This window comes from Orcinus orca, chromosome 11, assembly GCF_937001465.1.
Source record: "Orcinus orca chromosome 11, mOrcOrc1.1, whole genome shotgun sequence".
Lineage (NCBI taxonomy): Eukaryota > Metazoa > Chordata > Mammalia > Artiodactyla > Delphinidae > Orcinus > Orcinus orca.
The window spans coordinates 6,125,765-6,150,278 of record NC_064569.1 but is presented as its reverse complement, the minus strand read 5'-3'; the positions used below and the strand labels follow the sequence as shown (position 1 = coordinate 6,150,278).

General features: G+C 50.2%; 1 protein-coding gene across 5 annotated transcripts in view; it reads left to right on the top strand.

The window, feature by feature from the left end:
• Positions 1–24,514, top strand: part of VWF (von Willebrand factor) — a 144,941-nt gene that overhangs the window by 100,399 nt on the left and 20,028 nt on the right. For 4 of the 5 annotated variants that reach the window (XM_004279025.3, XM_033404274.2, XM_049694497.1 and 1 more), the window contains 15 exons: positions 853–969; positions 1,050–1,190; positions 1,483–1,626; positions 4,373–4,537; positions 5,592–5,635; positions 5,939–6,116; positions 7,962–8,182; positions 9,580–9,772; positions 9,963–10,304; positions 12,092–12,291; positions 17,550–17,652; positions 18,056–18,130; positions 20,243–20,347; positions 21,493–21,698; positions 23,251–23,400. In XM_004279025.3, coding sequence (XP_004279073.1) covers positions 853–969; positions 1,050–1,190; positions 1,483–1,626; positions 4,373–4,537; positions 5,592–5,635; positions 5,939–6,116; positions 7,962–8,182; positions 9,580–9,772; positions 9,963–10,304; positions 12,092–12,291; positions 17,550–17,652; positions 18,056–18,130; positions 20,243–20,347; positions 21,493–21,698; positions 23,251–23,400 — 2,384 coding nt within the window. Of the gene's footprint in view, positions 1–852; positions 970–1,049; positions 1,191–1,482; positions 1,627–4,372; positions 4,538–5,591; positions 5,636–5,938; positions 6,117–7,961; positions 8,183–9,579; positions 9,773–9,962; positions 10,305–12,091; positions 12,292–13,066; positions 13,438–17,549; positions 17,653–18,055; positions 18,131–20,242; positions 20,348–21,492; positions 21,699–23,250; positions 23,401–24,514 lie in introns of those variants that run through there. The other variant, XR_004476449.2, reaches the window with a different exon arrangement.

Sequence of the window (24,514 nt, the reverse complement as noted above, 5' to 3'; positions counted from 1 at the left end):
CCTCTGTGTCCATCAGTCTCCTCATCTGTAAAATGCTGGTAACACTAGCACTTGAAATACGCTTAGAGCGGTACCCGGTACTTAGCAGGTGCTCAGAAATGACATAACTCCACGGCTGTGATTATTGCCTCTTAACTGATACTAACGATGCGTCACTTCCGAGCTCTTTAACACCTTGACTTGGTGTGGTTGGGACGCCCCAGAATCACTAGCCTTCTTTTATGGTCTCTTGATCCCCATACTCGTTATCCGTGCCTTTGTTTCTTTGTTTTTGTTTTCATCAGAGCCACAGATTTGTCTAAATTCTCGTGCTATTTCAGTAATAGCATCATCAAACCTCAGAACAGTGTCTGGGCCAGAGTTTGTTTCCTCACTGCGATCGTGACCCTGTTCCCAAACATTAACATGAGCTTTAGGCATTTTTAATCGGTTCGCCTTCTAGCTCCTTGCGTGCCCCGTGAGACCTGAGGACACACAAGCCCACCTTCCAGGGGTGTGCTGCTCTGTTTCCTCTTGTCATCTGCCTGTTTTCTGCTCCAGTATTTCACTCAGTTCTAGAAGAGTTGCAGCCCCCGAAATGGAGGGGAGGATGCCTCTTGCTTCCATCTGTAGCATTTAAACTGCCTTTGGGTGGAGTTGGAGTCTCCCCAGTGCCTCCAAACCCGGGGACTCACGGCCCCCTTCCCTGCTGCCTGGCGCCAGCTGCCGAGGTGCAGAACCGGGGGACACGCCTCCCCTCTGTGGCACTGCGTGGTCGGCAGCGCCCTGCACACCCATTGAGTGTGTGTCTGCTGCAGGGGCCTGGTGCCAGTCCCCCACAGCCCTGGTTGCTCCCCTCTGCTCTCCTTGCAGACTGCAGCCAGCCCCTGGATGTGGTCCTCCTCCTGGACGGCTCCTCCAGCTTTCCAGCTTCTTACTTTGACGAAATGAAGAGTTTTGCCAAGGCTTTCATCTCAAGAGCCAATATAGGTGAGTGAGGCGCCCGAAGGGGCGCTTTCAGGGGCTCTTCCTGATTCAAAGTGTGACTTCTGTGCTTCCTCTCCTGTCAGGCCCTCAGCTCACCCAGGTGTCGGTGCTCCAGTACGGAAGTATCACCACCATCGATGTGCCGTGGACCGTGCCCCTGGAGAAGACCCACTTACTGAGCCTTGTGGACCACATGCAGCAGGAGGGAGGCCCCAGCCAAATCGGTAACGCGCTGGCGGGCTGGGGTTCAGGGGCCGCGTCTGGCCCCAGTTCTTGGTGTAAGTGACCGGTTAACCCCGGCCGGCCCCTTGGCTCCTTGGCCTTCGTTTTCTTCCCTGTAAACCAAGGGCCAAGGTGCTCTTCCCGATCGATCTCACTTGTGTGTGAGACTCTCTGAGTCTCTGAGTTACTCCGTTTCGATGACCTAAGGCTCCCCCTGGAGGCAGGATGCTCAGCCGGCCTCACACCCACCTTCCCCGCATCAGGACTGACTGTGTGGCCCGTTCTCTCTTCCAGGGAACGCGTTGGGCTTTGCAGTGCGCTATGTCACATCCCAAGTCCACGGTGCCAGGCCTGAAGCCTCGAAGGCGGTGGTCATCCTGGTCATGGGCACTTCCACGGACTCAGTGGGTGAGGCCGCCGCTGCCGCCAGATCCAACCGTAAGTGTCGGGGGTGCAGTCCTGCGCCCGCAAACTGCTAGCGGGTTCAGAGTGGGCGGCGGTTACTTTGCGACGTCCTGGCTGATTTTGAATACTTAATACCCACATGGGGCCTGGTTTCAAGCAGCGGGAAATTGCCCAATCCCTGTGTTATTTGGAAACCAAGCAGTAATAAATGTGTGTTTATCCTTCATGTGTCTGCATGCTTTCAACTGTAACTTTATTTTTATAAATGTATTTTATTTATTTACTTATTTATTTATGGCCGCGTTGGGTCTTCGTTGCTGCGCGCGGGCTTTCTCTAGTTGCGGCGAGCGGGGGCTACTCTTCATTGCAGTGCTCGGGCTTCTCACTGTGGTGGCTTTTCTTGTTGCAGAGCACGGGCTCTAGGCATGCGGACTTCAGTAGTTGTGACACGCAGGCGCAGTAGTTGTGGCTCGAGGGCTCTAGGCGCGTGGACTTCAGTAGTTGTGGCTCACGGGCTTAGTTGTTCCGCGGCATGTGAGATCTTCCCGGACCAGGGCTCGAACCCGTGTCCCCTGCATTGGCTGGCGGATTCTTAACCACTGCACCACCAGGGAAGACCTTGACTGTACCTTTTAACCTCTCCAAATATTCCCTCTGCGTTGAGGGCTGGGTCATACCCCCACGCCTGTGGTGTCCTTAGCCTCTCTCTACTCTGAGGCTAGAGTGATACATTTTGGGGCTTTGAGAGCCGTCGGAGACCTTCCTGTATTCTGAGCCCCTGTCCAGTAGCAGCCTAAGGGGCTTGGGGGTGCAGGATGGACAGGAGACCAAGGCTGCTGCTTTAGGAAGGGGACGGATGCAGGTGTGCCCGAGCCTCGGTGCCTATGAGAGCTTGTGCTGTGAACAGCAACAGCACGTGAGCCGGGGCAGGCAGTGTCGCGCTGGTGGGGGGCTGGGTGAGTGGGATGACATGACGTGACACCTTCCTGTGCCCCCGGGAGAGTGGCTCATCTTTCAAAACCCCGCTCTGTCTCTCCTCTGATGTCTTCCCGAGAGTTGTTCACTCCTTTTCTGTACCATTGGAACGACTCAAAATGTGCAAACCACGTTGTTTTTATGTTAGATATCTGTTTCTTGCACAAGCTAGGGATTCTTTGAAGGCACGGGCAAAAGCTTGCTTATTTTTGTATCGTCTGTGCACGATGCACAGAATAGGTGACCATTTAACGTTTGTTAAATGAATGAATGTGACCTATTGATGAAACCTATTATTTTGGGGAAAAGGACCCTGAAAGGATGTACGTTGGGGTGATACAACCAGCTTAGAAAAGGTGAAAAGCTGCTAGCAGAAACTTAGCTCTAATCGTAAGCAAACTGCAAATACCTAGAACTTTCTGGAGAACTAATTGGGGTAATTTTATGATGGAGACTTTTCTCCTTTAGTATCAAGAATCCAAAGAAAGTCTTTCATCGAGAAAGGAAGCAGCTGTGGTCTGGAGGAAACAGGCACGATCCAGGGCACATCACTGAACCATTCAAAGCCTGTTTCTCACCTGTAGACGCACGTACCCCGGGCTAAGCCCTGTGACTGACATTTTCTCTTCTCTTCTTACACTCACCTCCTGGGTGGTCTCATTCTGTGTCATTCGTCTAGATACATTTATGCACGATTGACTTAAGAATTCCTATCTCCAGTCTGGATTAGGAATTAGAACATCTCCACCTAGATGTTCCAACAGGCAACTCAGCATAAACTGAATTACTGACCCTCACATCCAAATCCCCTCTTCTTACAGTCTTTCCCATCTTAGGAAAATGGCGGTTCCATCCTTCCAGTTGCTCAGGCCAAAAGCCTCAGCGTCCTTAATTCCTCTATTTCTCCCATACGTCCATCCAGTCCATCAACAAACTATAGTTCCATCTTCAAAATACACTGAGAATGCCACCACGCCATATCACCTGCATACCACCTGCACCACTGTCTCCTAGTTCAAGCCCCCATCACCTCTCACCTGGATTACTGTAATAGCTTTCTACCTGGAACAGCTTTCTGCGAGCTTCTATCCTTGCCCCCAAAGTTCACAATCAGCAGAGCAGCTGCAGTGACCCTTTAAACATTGAAGTCAGCTCACCCACGTCACTCCTCTGCTCTCAAGTCTCGGCTGGCTCCCATTTCATTCAGAGAACATGTTTCGTCCTTCCCGCGGCCTCTGAAGCTCTGCATGATCTGTGTCCCTCTCCCGCTTTCTCTGCTCTGGCCTCCCTGGACTGTGCAGCCAATTTTCTGCCCCAGGGCCTTTGCACGCACTGTCTCTGTGCTCGGGATATCCTCTTGGCTCCTTCTGCCCTTCATCTTTTCACCGCACACATCTCCAACCATCCTGTATGAAACAATAACCCTCACCCCTCCCGTAGTAACTCTTATCTTCCTTACCCCATCTTGTTTTTTCCTAAGCACTTATCCAGGTCTGAAATACTAGATATTTACTTACTTGTGTGTGTGTTGTCTGTCTCTCCCCAGTGTAAGCTCCATGAGGCCAGGACTTGATCTGCTTGGTTTACAGTATCCTCACTGCTTAGAATAGTACCTGACACAGAGCAGGACCTCACTAACGTTTGTTGATTGACTGAATGCCCTCCTCCCAGGGTCGGTGTGAGTGGCCAGTTTGGAAAACATGAGGCTCTGTGCACACGCTGGGTGTAGCTTCAGGCCAGCGCATTTTGAGCCCACCTGGCCAAAGGCTGACACAGACCCTTTCTTGCTCCTCTGTAACCCTAGGAGTGGCAGTGTTCCCCATTGGGATTGGAGACGGGTATGACTTGGCCCAGCTGAGGATCTTGGCGGGCCCAGGGGCCAGCTCCAACGTGGTGCAGCTCCAGCGGATCGAAGACCTCCCCACCATGGTCGCCCTGGGCAATTCCTTCCTCCACAAGCTGTGCTCTGGTGAGTCTTGGCATGTTTTTCTTATCCCCCTCAAAACAGAAACAAAAGCAACTGAACCCATCTAGAGACTCAGAGGTTCTCCTATACAAGATTTGGCCTTGAAGTAAGTTTGTGTTATAGGCCGGGACGTGTAAGTGTCTACTCGTGGAAGGTCGTAAGGCAAACCTCCAAGGGGTTACCAGAAAGTTCTCTGTGTATAGACCTCCGTCCATCCTTACTGTCCATGCTAACTTGAGCACAGAGCTCTTGGTCAAAGAAGTGGAAGACAGAGGCAGGGAACTCCAACACCCTTAGATCAGGGACCTCTTCCCCATGCCCCGCACTCACCGTCAGCATGGGTATAAAGGGCTTTAGAAAAGCAACAGGGATTTACCGTCTAGCACAAGGAATTACATCTAATATCTTGTAATAATCTATAATGGAAGATAATCTGAAAAAAAATAACAGTCCCTTTGCTGTACACCTGAAACTAACACAATATTGTAAATCAACTATACTTCAATAAAATACGAAACTGAAAAGATTAAAAAAAAAGAAATACAATAACATAGAATATAACATCAAACTACCATAGTTTAAGTTAATTTAAGGTTAGGAACTTTTTATTTTTACCGTACATGCTTTTTTTAAAACCTGGTTTTCTATATTTTCCTAATGTAATTAGCTGTGAGCCTAAACCTACTACAGAGTTATTGCCCTTTCTTGATAGACGATAGCTCTCCGGGTAGGAACCTTGATCTCTTTTAAGTTTTCAGCCTCTTGCTGCATCTTCCTCCTCTCACTAGGCACTGATCTATATACAAAAGAGGACAAGGAGATACTGACTGTGGTTGTTGCCATATTATCACTGTTGTGTCACTGTAACGACTACTAACCACAAAGAACCACGGGATGACGTCCTCCTAATCTCCTGTACCTGCATCCTCACTGCTAAACCCACTCACGTTCTTTTCAGAGTTAATCCAGCTTCGAGGACCAGCCAGGTAGCCGAGTAAAGGGCTCGGAATTTCTGGATGGTGGGTGGGAGCAGAGATCTTGCTTGTGTCTGTTTCAGGGTTCATCAGTGTTTGCGTGGATGAGGACGGGAATGAGAGGAGGGTACGTTCATTTCCGTTGACTTTGAAGGAAAGATCAGGAATGTATATTTGGGGCCCTCATTCCCCTGGTGAACTTTTCCTCCTTTGGTCTGGGTCCAATTCTCCCTCTTACCATTATAGCCTCTTTTTTTAAATTTTGGTTGTGGTTGGGGTGGATCCGCCTGTAAATGCTATGTCTGTATCCTGTCTCCCTGCCATTTAGGCCCAAGGCCTAGTCTCTCTGTTTTCCAAGGGGGTCAGTTGCCTGGTGGGTGTTGAAGTGCCTCATTCCATTCCCTGCCTGAACCTGGTTCTTTCTCTGCAGCCCGGGGACATCTGGACCTTGCCGGATCAGTGCCACACGGTGACCTGCCTGCCAGATGGCCAGACCTTGCTGAATAGTCACCGGGTCAACTGTGACCAGCAGCTGCGGCCTTCCTGTCCCAACAGCCAGTCCCCGATCAGGGTGGAAGAGGCCTGTGGCTGCCGCTGGACCTGCCCCTGTGAGTCCTCTGCTTCTCCAGCTTGGACGGTGTTCGAGGGGCAGTGCTTTTCGCTTGGCTGTGCAGAGAGGTAGACCAGAAGCCCGTTTCCCCCTCCACCCGTGTTCCCTCCCTCTCGTGACCTTGGGACGTGTTTCCATGCAGTCCCAGGGCTCCCTGTTCCCTTCCTGTGCCTTTTGGAGGGCACTGCCCCAGATAATCATAACCAGAAGGAAGAATGGATTTTCTGAGGTCAGTGCTCAGCTTGGCTGTTGACGAGTCACCCTTAGGGGGTCCAGGCAGTGCAGGGACAGCAGTGAGAGAGAAGCCCCCATCATACCTGTAGGGGTTTGAGCGCTGGATGCAGGGTGTACCATCACGGTGGCCTGGTTTAATAGGAGGACCTAGTCAGCTCCATCACATGCAGACCTGTGGGGAGCGTTTGTCTGTGGGGTGGCCTAGCCCTCTGTCTCATGGTTGGGAGAAATGTTTGCTTATGGCAATCCCTGCTCAGCAGTGGACGGATCGAGTTGATTATGATGAACAGACACCACTTGCGGGCTGAAATCAAAACCGTATCTTGTATCTCACTCTCCCTTTAGAATTTATTGAGTGGGATAAAGTTCCTTTTTGCCTGGATGAGAACTCTATCAGACCTCATATGATTTCTGTTTATTTATAAAGAGTTCTATGGTTGCTTTAAGTCGTAAAACACGGTCTCAATTTGGTAATTAGATGCCCACTCTCAGGTAATAATCAAGACTTCGAACTTGAGTTGGAGTTGAAACACCTCCCTAATCCCTGTGTGGGCTCCTGGCCTCTGGGAAAGGGGTGTAGTCAGCCTCCCTCCAGCTTGGAGCCCAGAGAGGGAGGAGCTGGAAGTGGCCTCTCAAAGTTCTTATATGACTGGTGCTTCTGTGGGAGGCCCTGCACTCACCGGCCTGGCAGGTGTTTAAGGCAGCTGCATTTTCTTACCAGCTCTCAGGAGTGGTCCTTTGATATCAGTTGCATATTCTATATTCTTTCGCTGTCTGCTGCTTCACCCTGCCATCCTTCTGGGTTTTTTGTTTTGTTTTGTTATTTTTTTTTGTTTATTTATTTGTTTGTTTTTGCATCCAACCCCTCACAGGCTCTCTTTCTTTCTCTCTTTTGACGTCCTCCTTACTGTGTAGCAGAAGTTCACTTAGGATCACTATTTTTTTTTTTTTTGCGGTACGCGGGCCTCTCACTGTTGTGGCCTTTCCCGTTGCGGAGCACAGGCTCCGGACGCGCAGGCTCAGCGGCCATGGCTCACGGGCCCAGCCGCTCTGCGGCATGTGGGATCTTCCCAGACCGGGGCACGAACCCGTGTCCCCTGCGTCGGAGGCGGACTCTCAACCACCGCGCCACGAGGGAAGCCCAGGATCACTTTTAGAACAACCCTGGGCCATCATTCCTCTGTAGACCCTACACAGAATACACGTAAAGCAGTTTCAGGACTGCTAACCAATACCTTTATGAAAAACAGATCTACTAACTAGAGTACACATTTGTGCACAATTCTTTTTGTCGTTAGCCTCTGGGTATATAGTAAGTTTTTCCCCAAAGTTATTTAGGCTGGTTTCCCCGCTCCCTTCTGTGTGCTTACGTTATTCATTACCTACATTATTCTTTTAATCGTATCTGTTTCTTTCCATTTTGAATTTTCCTTCCTGCCATCCTAGCTGATTCTCTTTGTTTTCGTATGTGAAGCATTCACATGGTTTTCAATGTCAGAAGTCTATGGAAAGATGTACTCGCAAGTCTCCCTGTCAGTCCAAAGAGAGCAGAGGAGATAGGAGAGGAAGTCTGGGCAGGTCATATCCATCCTTTGCTCTCTCCGTCCAGGTGTCTGCACTGGCAGCTCTACTCGGCACATCGTGACCTTTGATGGACAGAATTTCAAGCTGACTGGCAACTGCTCATACGTCTTATTTCACAACAAGGAGCAAGACCTGGAGGTCCTGCTCCATAATGACGCCTGCAGCGCCAGGGCAAGGCAGGCCTGCATGAAGTCCATCGAGGTGAAGCATAACGGTGTCTCCGTTGAGCTCCGCAGCAACATGGAGGTAGGAGGTGCTTTCTGTGAGTCCTGTAGCGTGGCAGCGGCAGACCCTTGGGGAAGCCACATGGACCCGGTGGCAGCCGGTTTTAGCTGGTGCCCCTGTTGTGGACTCGGCCTCCTGCCCCGTGAGCAGAGCGCCACCTTTGTAGGAGGGGCTCATTGCTATCTCCCTCGTGGTGTAATTTCATGTTGTTTTGGGTCCAGATTTGGAAGAAAGGGTCCATTTTCGATAGCATTACATTGTGATGAATGTCGTGCCAGTTTCTGGCACTGGTAGAAGAATGGGGGTGACACCAGGCTGTTTGCCCAGCAGGCATTACGTGCCCTGTACCCAGGGCCCGCGAACCTTCCAAAGGAAAATATTTAGGGCGTATGAAAATATTCTGGGCCCAAACAAAATGTGTGGACCCAAGATTCAAAAAGAAAACTGCAAAACTGATAAAAAATAAATGTTTGATTAAATGTTTACAAGAGGTTGCTTTATGCCAACTTCTTTACACGTTCATTTAGAAATCGTAAATATTTCATTTCGTGAAAGCGGCTTATGGGTTAGATGTTCTCCTCTTGCAAGAATTCTTGAACGTGCACAGTGATTGCTGAAAAATCACAGCTCGTCATATGTTAAATGAGTAGCTCACAGACAAAAATATAAAAATCAAAAGGATAAAAAGCGGGCTTCCCTGGTGGCGCAGTGGTTGAGAGTCCGCCTGCCGATGCAGGGGACACGGGTTCGTGCCCCGGTCCGGGAAGATCCCACGTGCCGCAGAGCGGCTGGGCCCGTGAGCCATGGCTGCTGAGCCTGCGCGTCTGGAGCCTGTGCTCCGCAAGAGGCCACACCAGTGAGGAGAGGCCACAACAGTGAGAGGCCCGTGTACCGCAAAAAAAAAAAAAAAAAAAAGGATAAAAAGCCTTCTAAAATTTTTACAGCAAAAATTATATTCATTGTGGGATGTGAGTATATTTTAATAGGTTTGATAAGATATATTGTGGGGCCTCCAAAGAGCTAGTCAATCGAATCAGGTCAAATGCTTAAAGTAGTCCTATTAGCTGCTCCTGGAGATAGGGTGCTGACCAGTTGGCAAGTAAGCAACTTCCCCAGCTTTTCTTGAGGAGTCATCTTCCCTGTAGAGTGACTCAAGGTTCCTCTTAATCCCTGGGCTTTCGGGTTCCAGATGCATGGCTGTCTGTTCAGTGTTATAAGAGTCCACTGTTTTGCCAAGCTCTGCAAAGCTCCTTTGTCTTCGAAGAGCTGCTGGCAAATGTCCGGGTTTGTGGATAACAGTGGACTTGAGTGGGGTGAATGTGTAGGAACTGTCAGGAACTTTGGAAAGCGGCTAAGAGTGAAACCCTAGGATTCCTTGTTGCCCTGACTACTGATGGGTGGTTTTCTTCTTTGGGCAGGTGGTGGTGAATGGGAGGCTGGTCTCTGCCCCTTATGTGGGTGGGGACATGGAGGTCAGTGTCTACGGTGCCATTATGTATGAGGTCAGACTCAACCATCTGGGCCACATCCTCACCTTCACCCCACAAAACAACGAGTTCCAGCTGCAGCTGAGCCCCAAGACCTTTGCCTCAAAGATGTACGGTCTCTGTGGTAAGAATATCTTCTGACCCTCCTCCCTGACATAAACCCTCCTTGCCCTATCCTCAGGGCCCTTGGACACTGCTATTTCTGGGTCCAGTAGTAAGGTGCAGACGCTGGCGGTGATGAAGAATGGCCAGGTCTCCGGCATCAAGGGGTTGGCACCCTGGGCTCCTAACCATGTCTTTCCTTGCTTCTCTAGGCATCTGTGATGAGAATGGGGCCAATGACTTCATGCTGAGGGATGGCACAGTCACCTCAGACTGGAAGACGCTGGTCCAGGAGTGGACGGTGCAGAAGCCGGGGCAGACATGCCTGCTGGGTCCCGAGGAGCCATGTCCCATCTCCAGGGGCTCCCACTGCCAGGTCCTCCTCTCGGAGCTGTTTGCCGAGTGCCACGCGGTCCTTGCCCCGGCCACATTTCACGCCATCTGCCAGCAGGACAGTTGCCACCAGGAGCAAGTGTGTGAGGCCATTGCCTCTTATGCCCACCTCTGTCGGACCAAGGGGGTGTGTGTCGACTGGAGAACCCCCGATTTCTGTGGTGAGTCTCCTTAGGCACCCCCAAACGCTGTGAAGACCAACGAATGGGGGACCTCCTCAGCCTCTCTGGGCCTCACGTTCTTTATCTGGGCAATGAAGATCAAAACCTCTGGATTTCCTGTTTCCTAGGATTCCATTCAGGATCAAATAAGATGGTAGATGTATAAGTAATTTGAACATAGAATTTCTATGTAATGAATTTCTATGTAAATGAGAGCATGGTCCTTTCTAGCAGTAGTTCTGCAGGTCATACAAATGTGATTTTAATGTATGAGACACATCCCGGCAACAGCAAAGTACAGACTGAGCAGTCGGTCACCTCGAAGTTGGAATGGCACCAGGCTTCAGCAAAGGCTCACAGAGCAGCCCATGCCTTAGCAGGATTTTGAAGTGTGAGTGGAATTTTGCCATTTGAATACCAAGAAGCTTCTTCATTACAAACACCACAGGATTGCTAGTGTAGACACCTCCCAAGGTCAGCTTCCTTACTTGGACTTGGCATGCATTTCATATTTAACATGTCAGGGACACCAAGCTGGATCAGACATGGCTCCTGCTCTCAGGGGGTGTTGGAGTGATAAGAGCACTGAACTTCAGCATCCTCAGTTTCTAATGTAATCCCTGCCCTTTTTTTTTTTTTTTTTTTTGAGGGAGATCAATGTGTACAGGCATCTCAGAGTCTCCGAGTTTATTATTATAATGCTGTCACAGCTTTAACTGGGGCTGGAGGACTTGGGCATCCTAGCCCCAGCTCAGCTGGTCATCAGCTATTTCCTTAGTCTTTCTGGACCTCAGTTTCTGCATCTTGGAATGAGATAGTTGGACTAGATAACCCCCAGGTGTCTTTGGGGCTCTGGTTTTCCGAGTCCCCGTGGATGACACAGTCTCCTTTCAACCTACCTGCAGATTAAGGGGAAAATGTCAGTTTCTGAGTTACCGGTCACACCTTCTCTGCTTATTAATTTGTCTACTTCCAGGCAATTTGTCGTGCATTTATAGGAAAGTCTTTGGTGCTCTAAATCCTTGGAAACCTTCTCTACCACCTGCCTTGGCACCGTGAAAATGTGAGGAAGGGGTTGAGCAGGACCAGAGTGGGAGAAGTGGATCACTTTGTAGCTTTTCTCCCAGGGCAGCCTTCCCTGTGGATTCCTTACTTAAGGTTAAGAGAATTTTCGAAGCATTAAATATATGTGTATTCAAAGAAAAGAACCATAGAACTTCCTAAGGATACACAGGTTCACATCGTCAGTTGGGATTAAATTTGGCTACAAGTAAGAGAGAAATAAAATTCTGTGTCACACAGCTGGTCAGAGGGAGGCAGCCCCAGCTCTTTCTGGGTCTTGAAGTGGATTCTGGTTCTTGGCTCCGTCCTCAGTTGGGTGTGCCTTTTCCTCACGGTTTAAGATGGAGCTCTGGGCATCACATCCGGTTCCAAGGGGCGGGATGAGGGGAAGGAAGGAAAAGGGCCAGAGACGCAGCTGTCTTTCAAAAAATGATCCTTAGAAACTGCTGTTAAGAGTCTACACTTGCTCTTACAGGTCATTGGTCAGCATGTAATCACATGACTGCACTTAGTTGCAAGGGAGTTGGGAAATGTAGTCTTTATTCTGAGTGGTCACGTGCCCGGCTTGAAGGTCTATTTCTATGAAAGATGGAGAGAATGAAAATTGGTGGAAACTAGCAGTTTCTGCCCCGGCAAGTTTGTTAGATGATCAACTGCCTTGAAGCTGAACCACTTCCCTCTGGTTGGTGCAGACCCTTGAGGGTGACCCCCTTCTCTGTCTGCAGCTGTGCCGTGCCCGTCATCCCTGGTCTACAACCACTGTGAGCGCGGCTGCCCCCGCCAATGTGAGGGCAACTCGAGCTCCTGTGGGGACCATCCCTCAGAAGGCTGCTTCTGCCCCCTGCACCACGTGCTGCTGGAAGGCAGCTGTGTCCCCGAGGAGGCCTGCACCCAGTGCGTCAGCGACGATGGGATCCGGCACCAGGTAGGAACCCTGGCCTCTCGCCCCCCGTGGGGCCGGTAGGGGGAAGTGTTCACCGTGATTGGCCCCTTCTAACCTCGGCTGAAGGGCTCTGCTCTCCGGGGGGGGGGGAGTCCCCGAGGGATGGAAAGACAGTACGGCATAACGGCTTTGGGGTCAGACACATCTTGGTTCAGAACCCGGATCTGTTAGGGTTAGCTGTGTGATCAAACACCAGAGTGTAACGACACATTGCTACCATTACTATATTTATCATATCCATCGTAGTAGAATGCTAGGAACCCAGGAGGGGATGGGAAAAGAATATTTTATATGGTGATGTCTACCATTATTAAGATATATTAGGTACCTTACATTGTATTAAGCACTATATATTCATTATTTCAACGTTTTTCAAAGGTGTGTTTAGCAGGCAAGGTATTGACAGTTACCTGTGGTCAAGAGGTTTTAAAAAACACCGGCTAAGCAAGTTAGACAGGTTTCTTTATTGCAGGATTCTTTAGAGCTTTTGATATGCTAATGTACCTTGCAAGTTTTTGCTTCTCAGACTTATTAGACTATAGAATTGTGTGTGTGTGTGTGTGTGTGTGTGTGTAGCATCCCCTCTCATAAATACTCACAAAACACCTATGAGAAAATGAGGGCTTAGAGAGCTTGGTACCTTGCCCATGGATGCAGTTCGTAGGAGATGGGGTTGGGAGTTGGAGTTAGTATTTGAAGCTCTGTCTGATTCCAAAGAGCTTGCTCTTTTCGATACATGAAATTTCCCTTTTGCTAGGTCCCCTTTGGGCTGATCTTCTTGGAAGTCACTGAGTCATCAAGTCATCAGTTCTCTTAGCCTTTTAGGAATCATTATTTTGAAAGGTTATTTATTTACCAAACTCGCTCATCTTGGACTCAGATGGCAGTCATATCTCTTCAAAGTTGCCAATGTGTGTGTCGTAGTACCTGGGGCGGTGTGTGTCTGTGGACCTGTGAGTGTGGGCAGTGGTCCTGCCTTTCAAACTGGCAGTGATACCACAGAGCCTGGTAGAGGGGCAGCACATTTGGCTTCTAGCAAAGGAGGATGTGTTCTATGACCATGGGCTGCGCTCAAGACCTAACATCTCCATCATCACCAAGGAAGACCTTCATCACTAAGTGGACCAGGTCAGGTGACTTAACACTGTATTTAATCAGAACTGGGAGAACACATGGTGAAGCTAGCTAACCAACTGGAGAATGATGAAAACAGTCATTCCAGGATTACACTATTCTGTCCCTGCCATCAGAAGCTAGGAAATGGACCATTTCATTTGATTCTCCCCAGAGCTCCATAGGGTAATTATTACATGTCCCTCTGAATGGGAAACTGAGGCTCAGATGACAAGAGGTGATTTAAAAAGACCCTATGCACTACACCAGGTCACCCTATAGTGTCCAAGCCCTGCCACTGGTCTCACGGGAACTGGGAGCTAAACTCTGAGCTGACTGGGTGTCCGTGTGAGCATGGCACCAATGAGGCGATTACCTGGATGGTCCCACCGGCCCTGTTCTGTCGCTGGGCTTTAGCCCAGTGGATCCCTTTTGTTCTCACAGTGTAATAGGTGAACCAGGAAAGAAGCCCAGTCGCGCTCTACTGCCATATTTCAGCTGGCCAAATTAAGTAACTGCCGGTACCATAATGTTCCCCCAAAGAGTTGACAAAACCTTACACGGCTCTCCCTGACGTGCACAGCTCCTGGGCTCCCGCTGGGCGCAGATGACGTGTACCATTGCCCTGGGGTGCAGACACCCAGTGGTCATTTCAGGCTGGTTTTGCCGTTGGTGGCAAGGTGCTCTCAGAGGCAGTCAGAAATGGTCTCTGCCCGCTTCCTTGGCATCCTGGCGATCAGAAGGAAGCTCAGGTTTGCATTTCTGGCTCTCTGTGAGTCGGGTGTCTGCAGGGACCCGAGGGCAGGAGGCTTGTGAATTTCATCCTAGGGTCTCTGCCCCCTTCCCCCCTCCTCCTCTCTGACCCTTTTCCCTGCTCCCTGCCCCTTCAGTCCCACACATGGGAATATGCATCTGAGGTGTATGAAGTGAAGAGGGCAACCAAATAGTGCAGTATTTTGACATAGATACAGTCTGATAAATACATTCTAAAATCAAGCGACATAAAGTTAGTTAATAAAAAACTAGGAAGGGAACACAGCCGTTTTTAGTTATTTCAGAAAATATAGTTTAAACGGACGAAGACAAATATCCAGCCAGTCCAGCTTTGACTTTCAAAGTAGAGAGGGAATAAAAATCTAATATGAAGGACATTTTCATTAAGTGAATTTTCTTGAAACTGAAAAATAAAGCCCAGAAAACTTTTCTTCGGGGAAATAATCCAAGGTAGAAATCTCCTGTGGTAATTTTGGAAGGGCAGACTATTTACCAGTTTCCATATCTCTTGTGTATTTTACAAAATGTACTCTGCCTTTGTAGCCGGCTCTAAAGGGATCTGGGGCCATGCATGGGCTGTCCCGCCTTGCCCACACCCCCACACTGTGCTGGGCAAGCGCTGCTTCAGCTCCACTGGGGATTGCCTGCATCACCCAGACGGTCTGCTGAGCCTCGTCTCCTCTCTGTTCTGTAGCGGCTCAGCGCTGACATTTAATTTGCATCTTCCCTCAGATCCTGGCGGGGGTGGGCAGTGCCTGGTGACTTGCTTTGTACCTGTACCTGAGTACCTGCTTTGACCTTGGGCTCTGAAGACTTCAGTTTTCCCTTGCTGCATTCTCTGCAGGTCGTTCTCCTGTCATCTTTATTTAATCTTTAACTCCAGCCAGCTCGCTTACCTGTTCTGTCCAGGTAACAGTCCTGCACCAGGCCCTGGAACCTGGGGGCTGAGACAGGGCTGCCTGGAGTTGGCCTGTCCTGATGCAGGAGTGCCCTCTGCTGGCCGATTGGCTGCATAATGCGCCAGGGGTACTGCTGTAAGGCTGGCCACGGGTGCTTTTAGAAGCTTAGCCTTTGCCAGCCAGGGCTCTTTTTCAGGGCCATAGATTCTGTGACCTGCCTCATTAAAGCTTCCTGGGAAAATGGAAATCCCTGGAAGAGGACGTTTAACACCTGCTTTTGGTCATCTATTGTGATGTTGCCAAGGAGAGTTGGAAAGCTGTATAATTCGTTCTTGAATTTTAGATGTCTGGAGTTCATTTTAAAAAGAGAAAAAAAGGGACTTCCCTGGTGGCTCAGTGTAAAAGACTCTGCGCTCCCAATGCAGGGGATCCGGGTTCGATTCCTGATCAGGGAACTAGGTCCCACGTGCATGCTGCAACTAAGAGCTCACATGCCACGACTAAGGAGTCTGCATGCTGCAACTAAGACCCAGTGCAACCAAAAAAAAAAAAAAAAAAGAGAGAAAAGAAACCCCTAATATATAAATATATATCTCCGTTCTTATCTCATCACTTTTGCCGTTTAAACGTCTAAATATAAATCCCTTGATTTATGGTTTTCTTGGCATCACCGTCCGCGTAAAAGAGCAGGGAAGAGGCAGAACAGAGAGGCCTGGGGAGATGTGTGAGTCCCCCCGCCTTCCTCCGCTCTGCCCAGCCTCGCCTGTCCATGTGCCCCTCCCTGGGTCTTCCCAGCCCCTTGGAGAAGCTGGAATCGTAGCCGCTGCAGCCTCTGTTCTGTTTCCTGGTCCTCGTCCCCGGTCTCCACCCGCTCAAGGCCTGTCCTTGTTGAACTTTCTTCCCTCTGAGGCGGGTCCTGCTTACAGGACCTCAGGGCTGCACCCTGCCCGCCAGGTTAAGCACAGCCTCCTGCAGTGGCCACATCCCCAAGGATGTGAGGCCTCTCTGGAGCCCACAGCCCTAGTGAACTCTTCTTTTGCACTCCTGGCACTCTTTTTTTATTTTAAAAATCACCTTTATGGAGAGTTCACAGACAGTAAACAGCGCCAAATATAAATGTACGATCTGATGAATTTTTTTGTGGTTTTTTTTTTTTTTTTGTGGTACGCGGGCCTCTCACTGTTGTGGCCTCTTCCGCTGCGGAGCACAGGCTCCGGACATGCAGGCTCAGCGGCCATGGCTCACGGGCCCCGCCGCTCCGCGGCACGTGGGATCTTCCCGGACCGGGGCACGAACCCGCATCCCCTGCATCGGCAGGCGGACTCTCAACCACTGCACCACCAGGGAAGCCCACGATCTGATGAATTTTGACAAGTTCATTCATCTGTAAAAACCGTCATCACGATGAAGATAATGAAATTTCCATCACCTGCGAAAGTTCCCTGATGCCCCTGTTTAATACACCCCCAGTCCCCACCTCCATCCCTAGGCAACAACTGGTCTGCTTTCTGTCACTATAGATCCGTTTACATTTTCTGGAATTTTATGTAAATGGACTCATGCAGTATTACTCCTTCTTTGCTTGGCTTCTTTCGCTCAACGTAATACTCTCGAGATCCATCCACACTGTACGTTCCGTAGTTTGTTTCCGTGGCTGAGTAGTATTCCGTGATCTCATTCACCTTTTCACGGGCAAGTCCTATTTCCTCAGCTTGACCGAGCCTAAAGGGACCCAGTCCTGGCTCTGCAGTCCCATCTGTGCTCTGCACAGCCTCCTGCTTCTTGCATAGTCCTGGGAGGCAGGCTGGGGGGCCCTCCCCTCGCCTGGGAGGAAACCGGGCAGTGGCACGGAGGGTGAAGCCGACCGACGTAGGAGTTGGGGGGCTTCCTGACTCTGAAGCCCTTGTGCAGTGGGGATGCCTGCTGCCCTGGTGACCCTCACCTGGAAACTGCACCCTGGTCTGGAATGTCACCACCAGTCCCAACAATGTGAGGGTTCTGAGAGTCCTGCTGTCCCCCCTTCAGCTCCTCCTGCCACGTAGTCTTAAGTCCATTGCAGAAATGAGTGGCATCTTTCTCAAGCTGCAGCCCAGCTTCTCCTTTGGCCTGGGAAGTGGCTGGCGGGGTGACACGGGAGTCCTCATTTTCTCGCCTTGCTTTGTTTTAGTGTCACCATCAGAAGGGCTGTGATGAAATCTCCATGTTTCCTGAGACCTGGGGCTTGCCCCTCCCCCGAGTGTACGAAGCAGTGTGGGTGCCCCAGGCGCCCCAGGCCTCTCCAGCTGCCTCCTCCGCAGGGTCCTCAGCATCTGTCAGCTTGTCTTGGTTCATCTGCGCAGCTCTGACCCAGGCGGGGCTCGGGCACTGGGTGTCCCCCAGGGAGACAGAGCCAGGGGTGGGGGGACCCAACTTCCAGGAACTCCTGGGCCCTCTCTGAACCTCGTTCTCCCTCAGCTTCTGGAAACGTGGGTCCCAGACCACCAGCCCTGCCAGATCTGCACGTGCCTCAGCGGGCGGAAGGTCAACTGCACGACACAGCCCTGCCCCACAGCCCGAGGTGAGGCCCCTCCCTCAGGGCTCCCGCCAGGCCCCGAGGCCGCCCTGTCTTCAGACCTGGTGGACCAGATCCACACGTGGATTCCCCACGCCAGCCCCACCCTCCTTGCCTCGCCGGGCTGGGCTCCCCTTTCTGCACGGGGGTAGAGCTCTCGGGGGCGGGTGTGTGCGTGTGCGTGTGCGTGTGCGTGTGCGTGTGCGTGTGCGTGTGTGTGTGTGTGTGTGCCTGCCCTGCTGTCCCCTCCTTGGCCCTCAGCCTTGTTCTCCCGAGGGTGTGTCTGAGGGGACAGCAGGACACACCGGGAGACTCATTCGTCAGCGGGCCTGGCTGGTTCCCGTCACCGAGAGTCTGCAGTGGGTACTGCCATCTCTTTCTCTGACCTCCGCGGCCTCTTCTTCCCCAGCGCCTGCGTGCGGCCCGTGCGAGGTGGCCCGTCTCCGGCAGAGCACGCAGCAGTGCTGCCCCGAGTACGAGTGTGGTATGTGTCACCCGTGGCATTTCTCGGGGTCCAACCCCAGCCCCACTCTGGGGAGAGGGGGCCAAGGTGGTGGTGCTGAAGGGGCTCGTGGTCAGGAGCAGGGTGTGGATTTTCCAAAACCTAGAAAGAGTAGCCTCTGGAAAAAAGGATTTGTTTCCTAGAAAGATTCTGCTCTGACTTATTAAATTAAGTTTTGAAAGCATTAAAAAAGAATGGGGTGCAATGTTCACAGCAACATTATTTGCAACAGCCAAGATATGGAAGCAACCTAAGCGACCATCAACAGATGAGTGGATAGGGAATTCCCTGGTGGTCCAGTGGTTAAGACTCCATGCTTCCATCGCGGGGGGCACAGGTTCGATCCCTTGTTGGGGAACTAAGATCCCGAGTGCTGCGTGGCGTGGCCAAAAAATAGGACCCCCCCCCCCACAAAACAGATGAATGGATAATGAAGATGTGGTACATACATGCAATGGAGTACTACTCAGGCATGAAAAGGAATAAGATTTTGCCACTTGCAGCGACATGGATGGACTTGGAGGGTATTATGCTCAGTGAAAGAAGTCAGACAGACAGACAGACGCTGTCTGACGCGCTTACATGTGGAACCTGAAAATACAACAGGCTGGTGACGATAACAAGAAGCAGACCCAGGTGTAGGGAACAAACTAGCGGTTACCAGTGGGGGGGGGGAGGGGCAAGGTAGGGGCAGGGGAGTAAGAGGTACAAACTACTGTGTATAAAATAAATAAGCTACCAGGGTATATTGTACAGCACAGGGAACATAGTCAGTATTTTATAACAACTATAAACGGAGTATAACCTTTAAAAATTGTGAATCGCTGTGCTGTACTCCTGAAACATGTAATATTGTTATCAACGATACCCCAAAAATAAAAGAATGGGGTAACCACTGGTGGGGGAGGTGCAAGGGATTTACTGCAGAGCCAGTTATGCCAGAGTAACTGTAGAAAAGGCCACACATGGGCACCTTGACTTCAACACGTTATTTGTCAAAGGGTTTCATTATAGGCCTGCAACCTGCATCGTGAATAATGGGCTGAATAACGGTAAAATTAAATGAATCCAGAGCTGATGGAATTCTGAGAAACATGGCAGGAAGTCTCTAGTGCTTTGTCCCCGTCCTGTCACAGGCATTTGTTAATTGTACAGATGAAGACATAAAGCACAGGCTTGTGAAGTTTGAGGCGATGAAACCTTTGAGGGAGAGCAGATAGATCAAGACAGTCTGAGGATCTAAAAAAGAAATCATCTGAGACATTGCTTTAGGCTGATGAAATTTAGCAGGGATAAAGAGAAGCCTTATGTGGCGGGGCAGGAGTGAGGGGCGAATCTGACTGGAGAACAATTTAGTAAAAATAGGTCTTAAGATGTTAACAGTGGAGGGAACTGGGGGTCATTTAGTTCAAAGCCCTCATTTTATGGACATTTTGAAGCTTCTCCAACGTGCCAGGCACTTTGCCTTCATTATTTCAAGACATCAATAGACCGACCCTGTGAGGTAGACTGCCCACCTTACAGAAGATGATCCTGAGGTCTAGAGGGTTCATGTGATTGGCCGAGATCTGGAGTCCCTGCAGATGACAAGAGTAATCAACATCTATCTATCTGTCTATCTACCTTCCTATCTATCATCTTTCTATCTATTATCTATCTACTGTCTATTTATCTATCTATCAATCATCTATCTATCTATGTATCTATCATCTATCTGTCTATTATCTACCTATCTATCTTCCTATCTACCTATGTATCTATCTATTATCTATCTATCTATTTATCTTCCTATCTCTCTACCTATCTATGTATCTATCATCTATCTATCTATTTATCTATCATCTGTCTGTCTATCTATCATCACCTCCCCCCGCCCCCTCCCTGTCCGTGTATCTCCATCTCTTCCCCTCTTTTCATCTTCCTGTATCTTTTCCTCTATCTCCATCTCTAGCTCTGCCTTCAATTTATCATCATCACATATGTGAAACAGTGAAGGTCTGCGTGAGTAGGAATGTAGTGTAGGGAGCCACTCACTAGCACAAGAGTAGCCTCGCTGAATTCTGAGTGCACGTCTCTCTCTCTCTGGGCCCTCAGTGTGTGACCTGGTGAGCTGTGACCTGCCCCCGGTGCCTCACTGCGAAGGTGGCCTCCAGCCTACACTGACCAACCCCGGCGAGTGCAGACCCAACTTCACCTGCTGTAAGTTCTCCCTCCGTGGGTGAGGACGGGCGGTGCAGTCACTGTCCCCTGGTCTGGGAAGGCATCCTGTATTCTAGTGAGCTGAGTCTGGGCTTGGGGTGTGTCTAGAACAAAGGGGTCAGGGTCACACGTGGACTGAACGCCCTAAGACTCCTCCCAGCCGCAGGCTACGATGGGGAACGGGGTGCAGGCATCCCCCTTTTGGGCTTATTAGGTGGCATTTGGACCTGAGATGAAGAAGCCTCCAGATGTAATCTTTATTTTCTCCCACCTCCCATAAGCCATGGAGGGGAAGGAATGTACCCTTGGTTGGTTCAAATCACTGGATCTTATTCCCAAATAAATTTATACATTTTTCTTCCTCTGTATGTTTATGTATTTAATTTCTAAATACTACAATTTAAGCATAGGGTTGGACTAAAGACAGTTTCTGGACATGTCAAGAAGCTGAATTCTGTATTTAGTTACTAAGAATACCCACTTTAAGTCACTACCCATTTCTCATCCTGTTGATTGAGAATCTCACTCAAGTTCTGAGATGAAAGCCCTCGAGTGCGGGAGAACACGTTGTATCTGCAGAAAGCTGGGAACAGGCAAAGGCATGGGATGGGATTTGGCAGTGATAAAAGGGCATTGTGGATTTGACGAGATTGCTGTCATTTTTCATTCATCATTGTTGGAGGACCTAAAACTGTAGGTCATTTATTATTCCAGGTACTGAGGTTGGGGATAGGATCTCATAAGCTACCAGCTTATAAAAATGCTAACCAGTACCTATGTGCCCAGGGCTCGCTGGGTCTTAGAGATTCTGCACCAGTCATCTCTGAGTATCTGCAGCTGGAGGGACCCCACCCCTTCCAGATGTGCCCGGGAAGGTGGTGGAGCCTAGCAGCCTTAGCTTCTCCATTAAAATAGCTTCATATTTCTCCTTTGGGTTAGTTTTCTTATTTTTCTGCAGACTAACCACTTTTTGGTATGATTGACTATCCCTCAGCTCCTGAGCTGGGCTCCCGTGTGTTTCTGACTTAATATTCTGGGGCTAGAGTTCCCTGGGACCTTATATAGTAGCTGAATGCTTAGGAACCCAGGCTGAGTGCAGGGCTCAGTGTGGCAGGACCGGGGCATCACCTCGTGCTGCCCCTCAGCCTGCAGGAAGGAGGAATGCCCAAGGGCGTCCCCGCCCTCCTGTCCCCCGCACCGGACGCCGGTCCTTCAGAAGACCCAGTGCTGTGATGAGTATAAGTGTGTTTGCAACTGTACCAGCTCGGCGGTGACCTGCCCACTGGGGTACCTGGCCTCCACCGTCACCAACGACTGCGGCTGCACCACCACCACCTGCCTCCCTGATAAGGTAGGGGCTGCTCGGCTCCAGCTGGGACGATGGCCGTACACATCCTCCTGTGGAAGACTTGCCTTCCTGCCCACACGAGTGCTGTGTGGCCCAGTGAAGGGGCATCAGCATTCCATCTCAGCCTAAATCTAATTAGCTCAGGAGGTACTTACAGAGACGCTACCATGTTCTGAGCATGGCTGGGTGCTATAGATGATTCGAAATGCGTGAATGATTCTAAAACCTAAATTACAAAACGATGCGCTCCCAGAAATCTCACCTCTACCCTCACCTTCCCTACCTCGCTCCTTCTCTCCCTTCATAATTTATCATTTTCATTGGTGTACCCATCTATTTTTCTTTTTGAAAATATAAGCAAGTTTTGTAAATTTATATCGCTTCCTATTTCTCCCCAGAAGGGTAGCATATTATAAATTCTGTTTTGAATGTGTATTTTTTCATCTAACAATTTATAGTAGAGTTATCCTCTGTCCGTATATGGAGATCTGCCTTACTCCTTTCCACAGCTTAGTAACCTACGGCAAGGATGCATCTTGGTTCAGTCGTGTGGACTCACAGTTGAGTGGCTTCAGCCTTTTGCTGTTACTAGTGACGCTGCAACAGGCTCTGCATCTGTCATTTTGTATTTTTGCCAGAGTGTCTTTTGGGATAGATTCCTAGAAGTGGGATTCTGGGCGGTAACACTTTTTAGGGGGGCTTCTTAATCCAAGAACCGGGGGTCTCATTCACTGAGTTCATTGTACAAAAGCGGGAAGACTGAGCAGGTGTAGGAAAATGGTTTAAAAATGTGCCCCGTTACCATGTGAATAAACGTGGAGACCTGTTCGTAGCTTCAGAGGACACACTTGGGGTAATTTAAAACCTCATGATCCAAGCGTTTCTTCAGTACCTCATTCCTAGAAGATAAAGGCTGAGCGTGTGTATCACGTGCATCCCAGGCTTTACGATTCTTAATCGTAACCAACCGTTGGGATCTCACGGCCCACATTCCTTCCATAGCCTACAGTTCTTCCAGACAGGATCCCTTGTCTCTCAAACACATCTCACGCTCTGTCTTCTCTTGATACATTCCTTGTCATTGGTGGGCATCAGGGGAACACTCCTTCATAACCCCTGCCCACCCTTCCCTCACCTTCAGCCACTCCTGATGGGACAGAGGGCTATACGTGGGTGGGTTCCAAGTTCAAGGACATTTACTGGGTCTGAGAATTAGGGTGCAGCTTTCCGTGTGACACAGGAAGGAGTTAAATGCAGTTAAGGCAGCAGTGATAGTGGGTCAAGGCGGCCAGTGTGTTACATCCCCACTTGAGGGCCTCGAGGGACTCAAAAGGAGCCACTCCCAGGGTGAACCTTCCTGAGGCAGGTGGGCAGGGGAGGGAAGAGGGCAAGCTCTACTATGTAAGCATCCCTTCGCGTGGGCAGAGACTATGTTGCTTTCATTTATTGCTGTAGTCTCAGCACCTAGAGTAGCTTCCAACACGCCGTAGATGCTTACTCACCTCTTGTTTAGATGAACTGAGTCACTTCACTCTCGGAAACCTTGTGTCTACAGGTGTGTGTCCACCAAGGCACCATCTACCCCGTGGGCCAGTTCTGGGAGGAGGGCTGTGACGTGTGCACCTGCACGGACCTGGAGGATGCCGTGATGGGCCTGCGTGTGGCCCAGTGCTCTCAGAAGGCCTGTGGAGACAGCTGCCGGCCGGTAAGGGGGAGGAATAGGGTAGGGAAGTAGGGGAGGGGATCCCAGGAATAGGCAAGAAAGCCCCTTTAGGAACCTCTGGTTCCAGGCCAGAGGGGAGGGGCAAGGAGGGGAGTGGGGCTGAGTGAAGGAAAGGAGCATGAGGAGAGGATTGCTGTCATCCTTCTGTGACCAGTTCTTGGCTGGCAGTCATGTCTGCTGTGCGGTCTTGAGTCCACAGGGCTGGGGAGTTGGTCTAAGCAGAGATGTGGATTAATTGCCTAGAAAACAGGGCTTGATGTTTCCCCCTATCTATCTCTTCCCTTTTCAGACATCTCCTTAGCCTACACCTAGTACAGACGTAGGTCCTGAATTTTCTGAGATGGCCCCCGTGTCCGTGTACTGTAGTGTTTCTACACCGGTTGGTGGGTTTTCAGGCCAGGTTTATCATCTGAGGTACCGAAGTTGAGCCATGTTTATAATTTGAGGTATGATTTGGGGGTTTGAAACCCCCAGTCCAGTTTCTAATTCTTCGTGTGGAGGCCTGCCCCTACGGCTCCTGTGTGTCTGGGGAGCTTTATTCTTGCATATTGAAGGCTGAGCAGACTCTAGAAAAAGGGAACCACAGTCCGCGGGGGTACTGTGGGTTCAATTCTGTTTGCTAGTTTAACGCTATTATTGTTAGCGCAAGTTCACGTGCCCGATGCGCCGTGAGGCCAAATGCAAACGTCGGAGTTTGGAGCAGAGAAAGGCTTATTGCAGGGCCGTGCAAGGGGACGGCCGGCTCGCGCTCTAAAAGCCCCCGAGCTCCCAGAAGGGTTTCAGCAAAGCCTTTTTAAAAGCCAGGTGAGGGAGCGGGGGTCGCAGGGTCTGTGATCAGCTCGTGCACAGTTCTCTGGCTGATGGTGAGGTGACAGGGCGGTGTCACAGGGGTTAACATGATCAGTCCTTGGGCTCCAGGAGGCCTGGGGCTACGCTCTCAGGTCACCCAGTAGTTAACATCTTCCCTTTGGTGGGGGGTTTTCACATCTGCAAAACAACTCAGGAAATGTGCATCAAATACTGTTACGTAGGTCCTTCAGAGAGGAGCTGAAGCAGAGGGTACGGGGGGAGACCTGTTCCAGGAAGGCTCCATGGT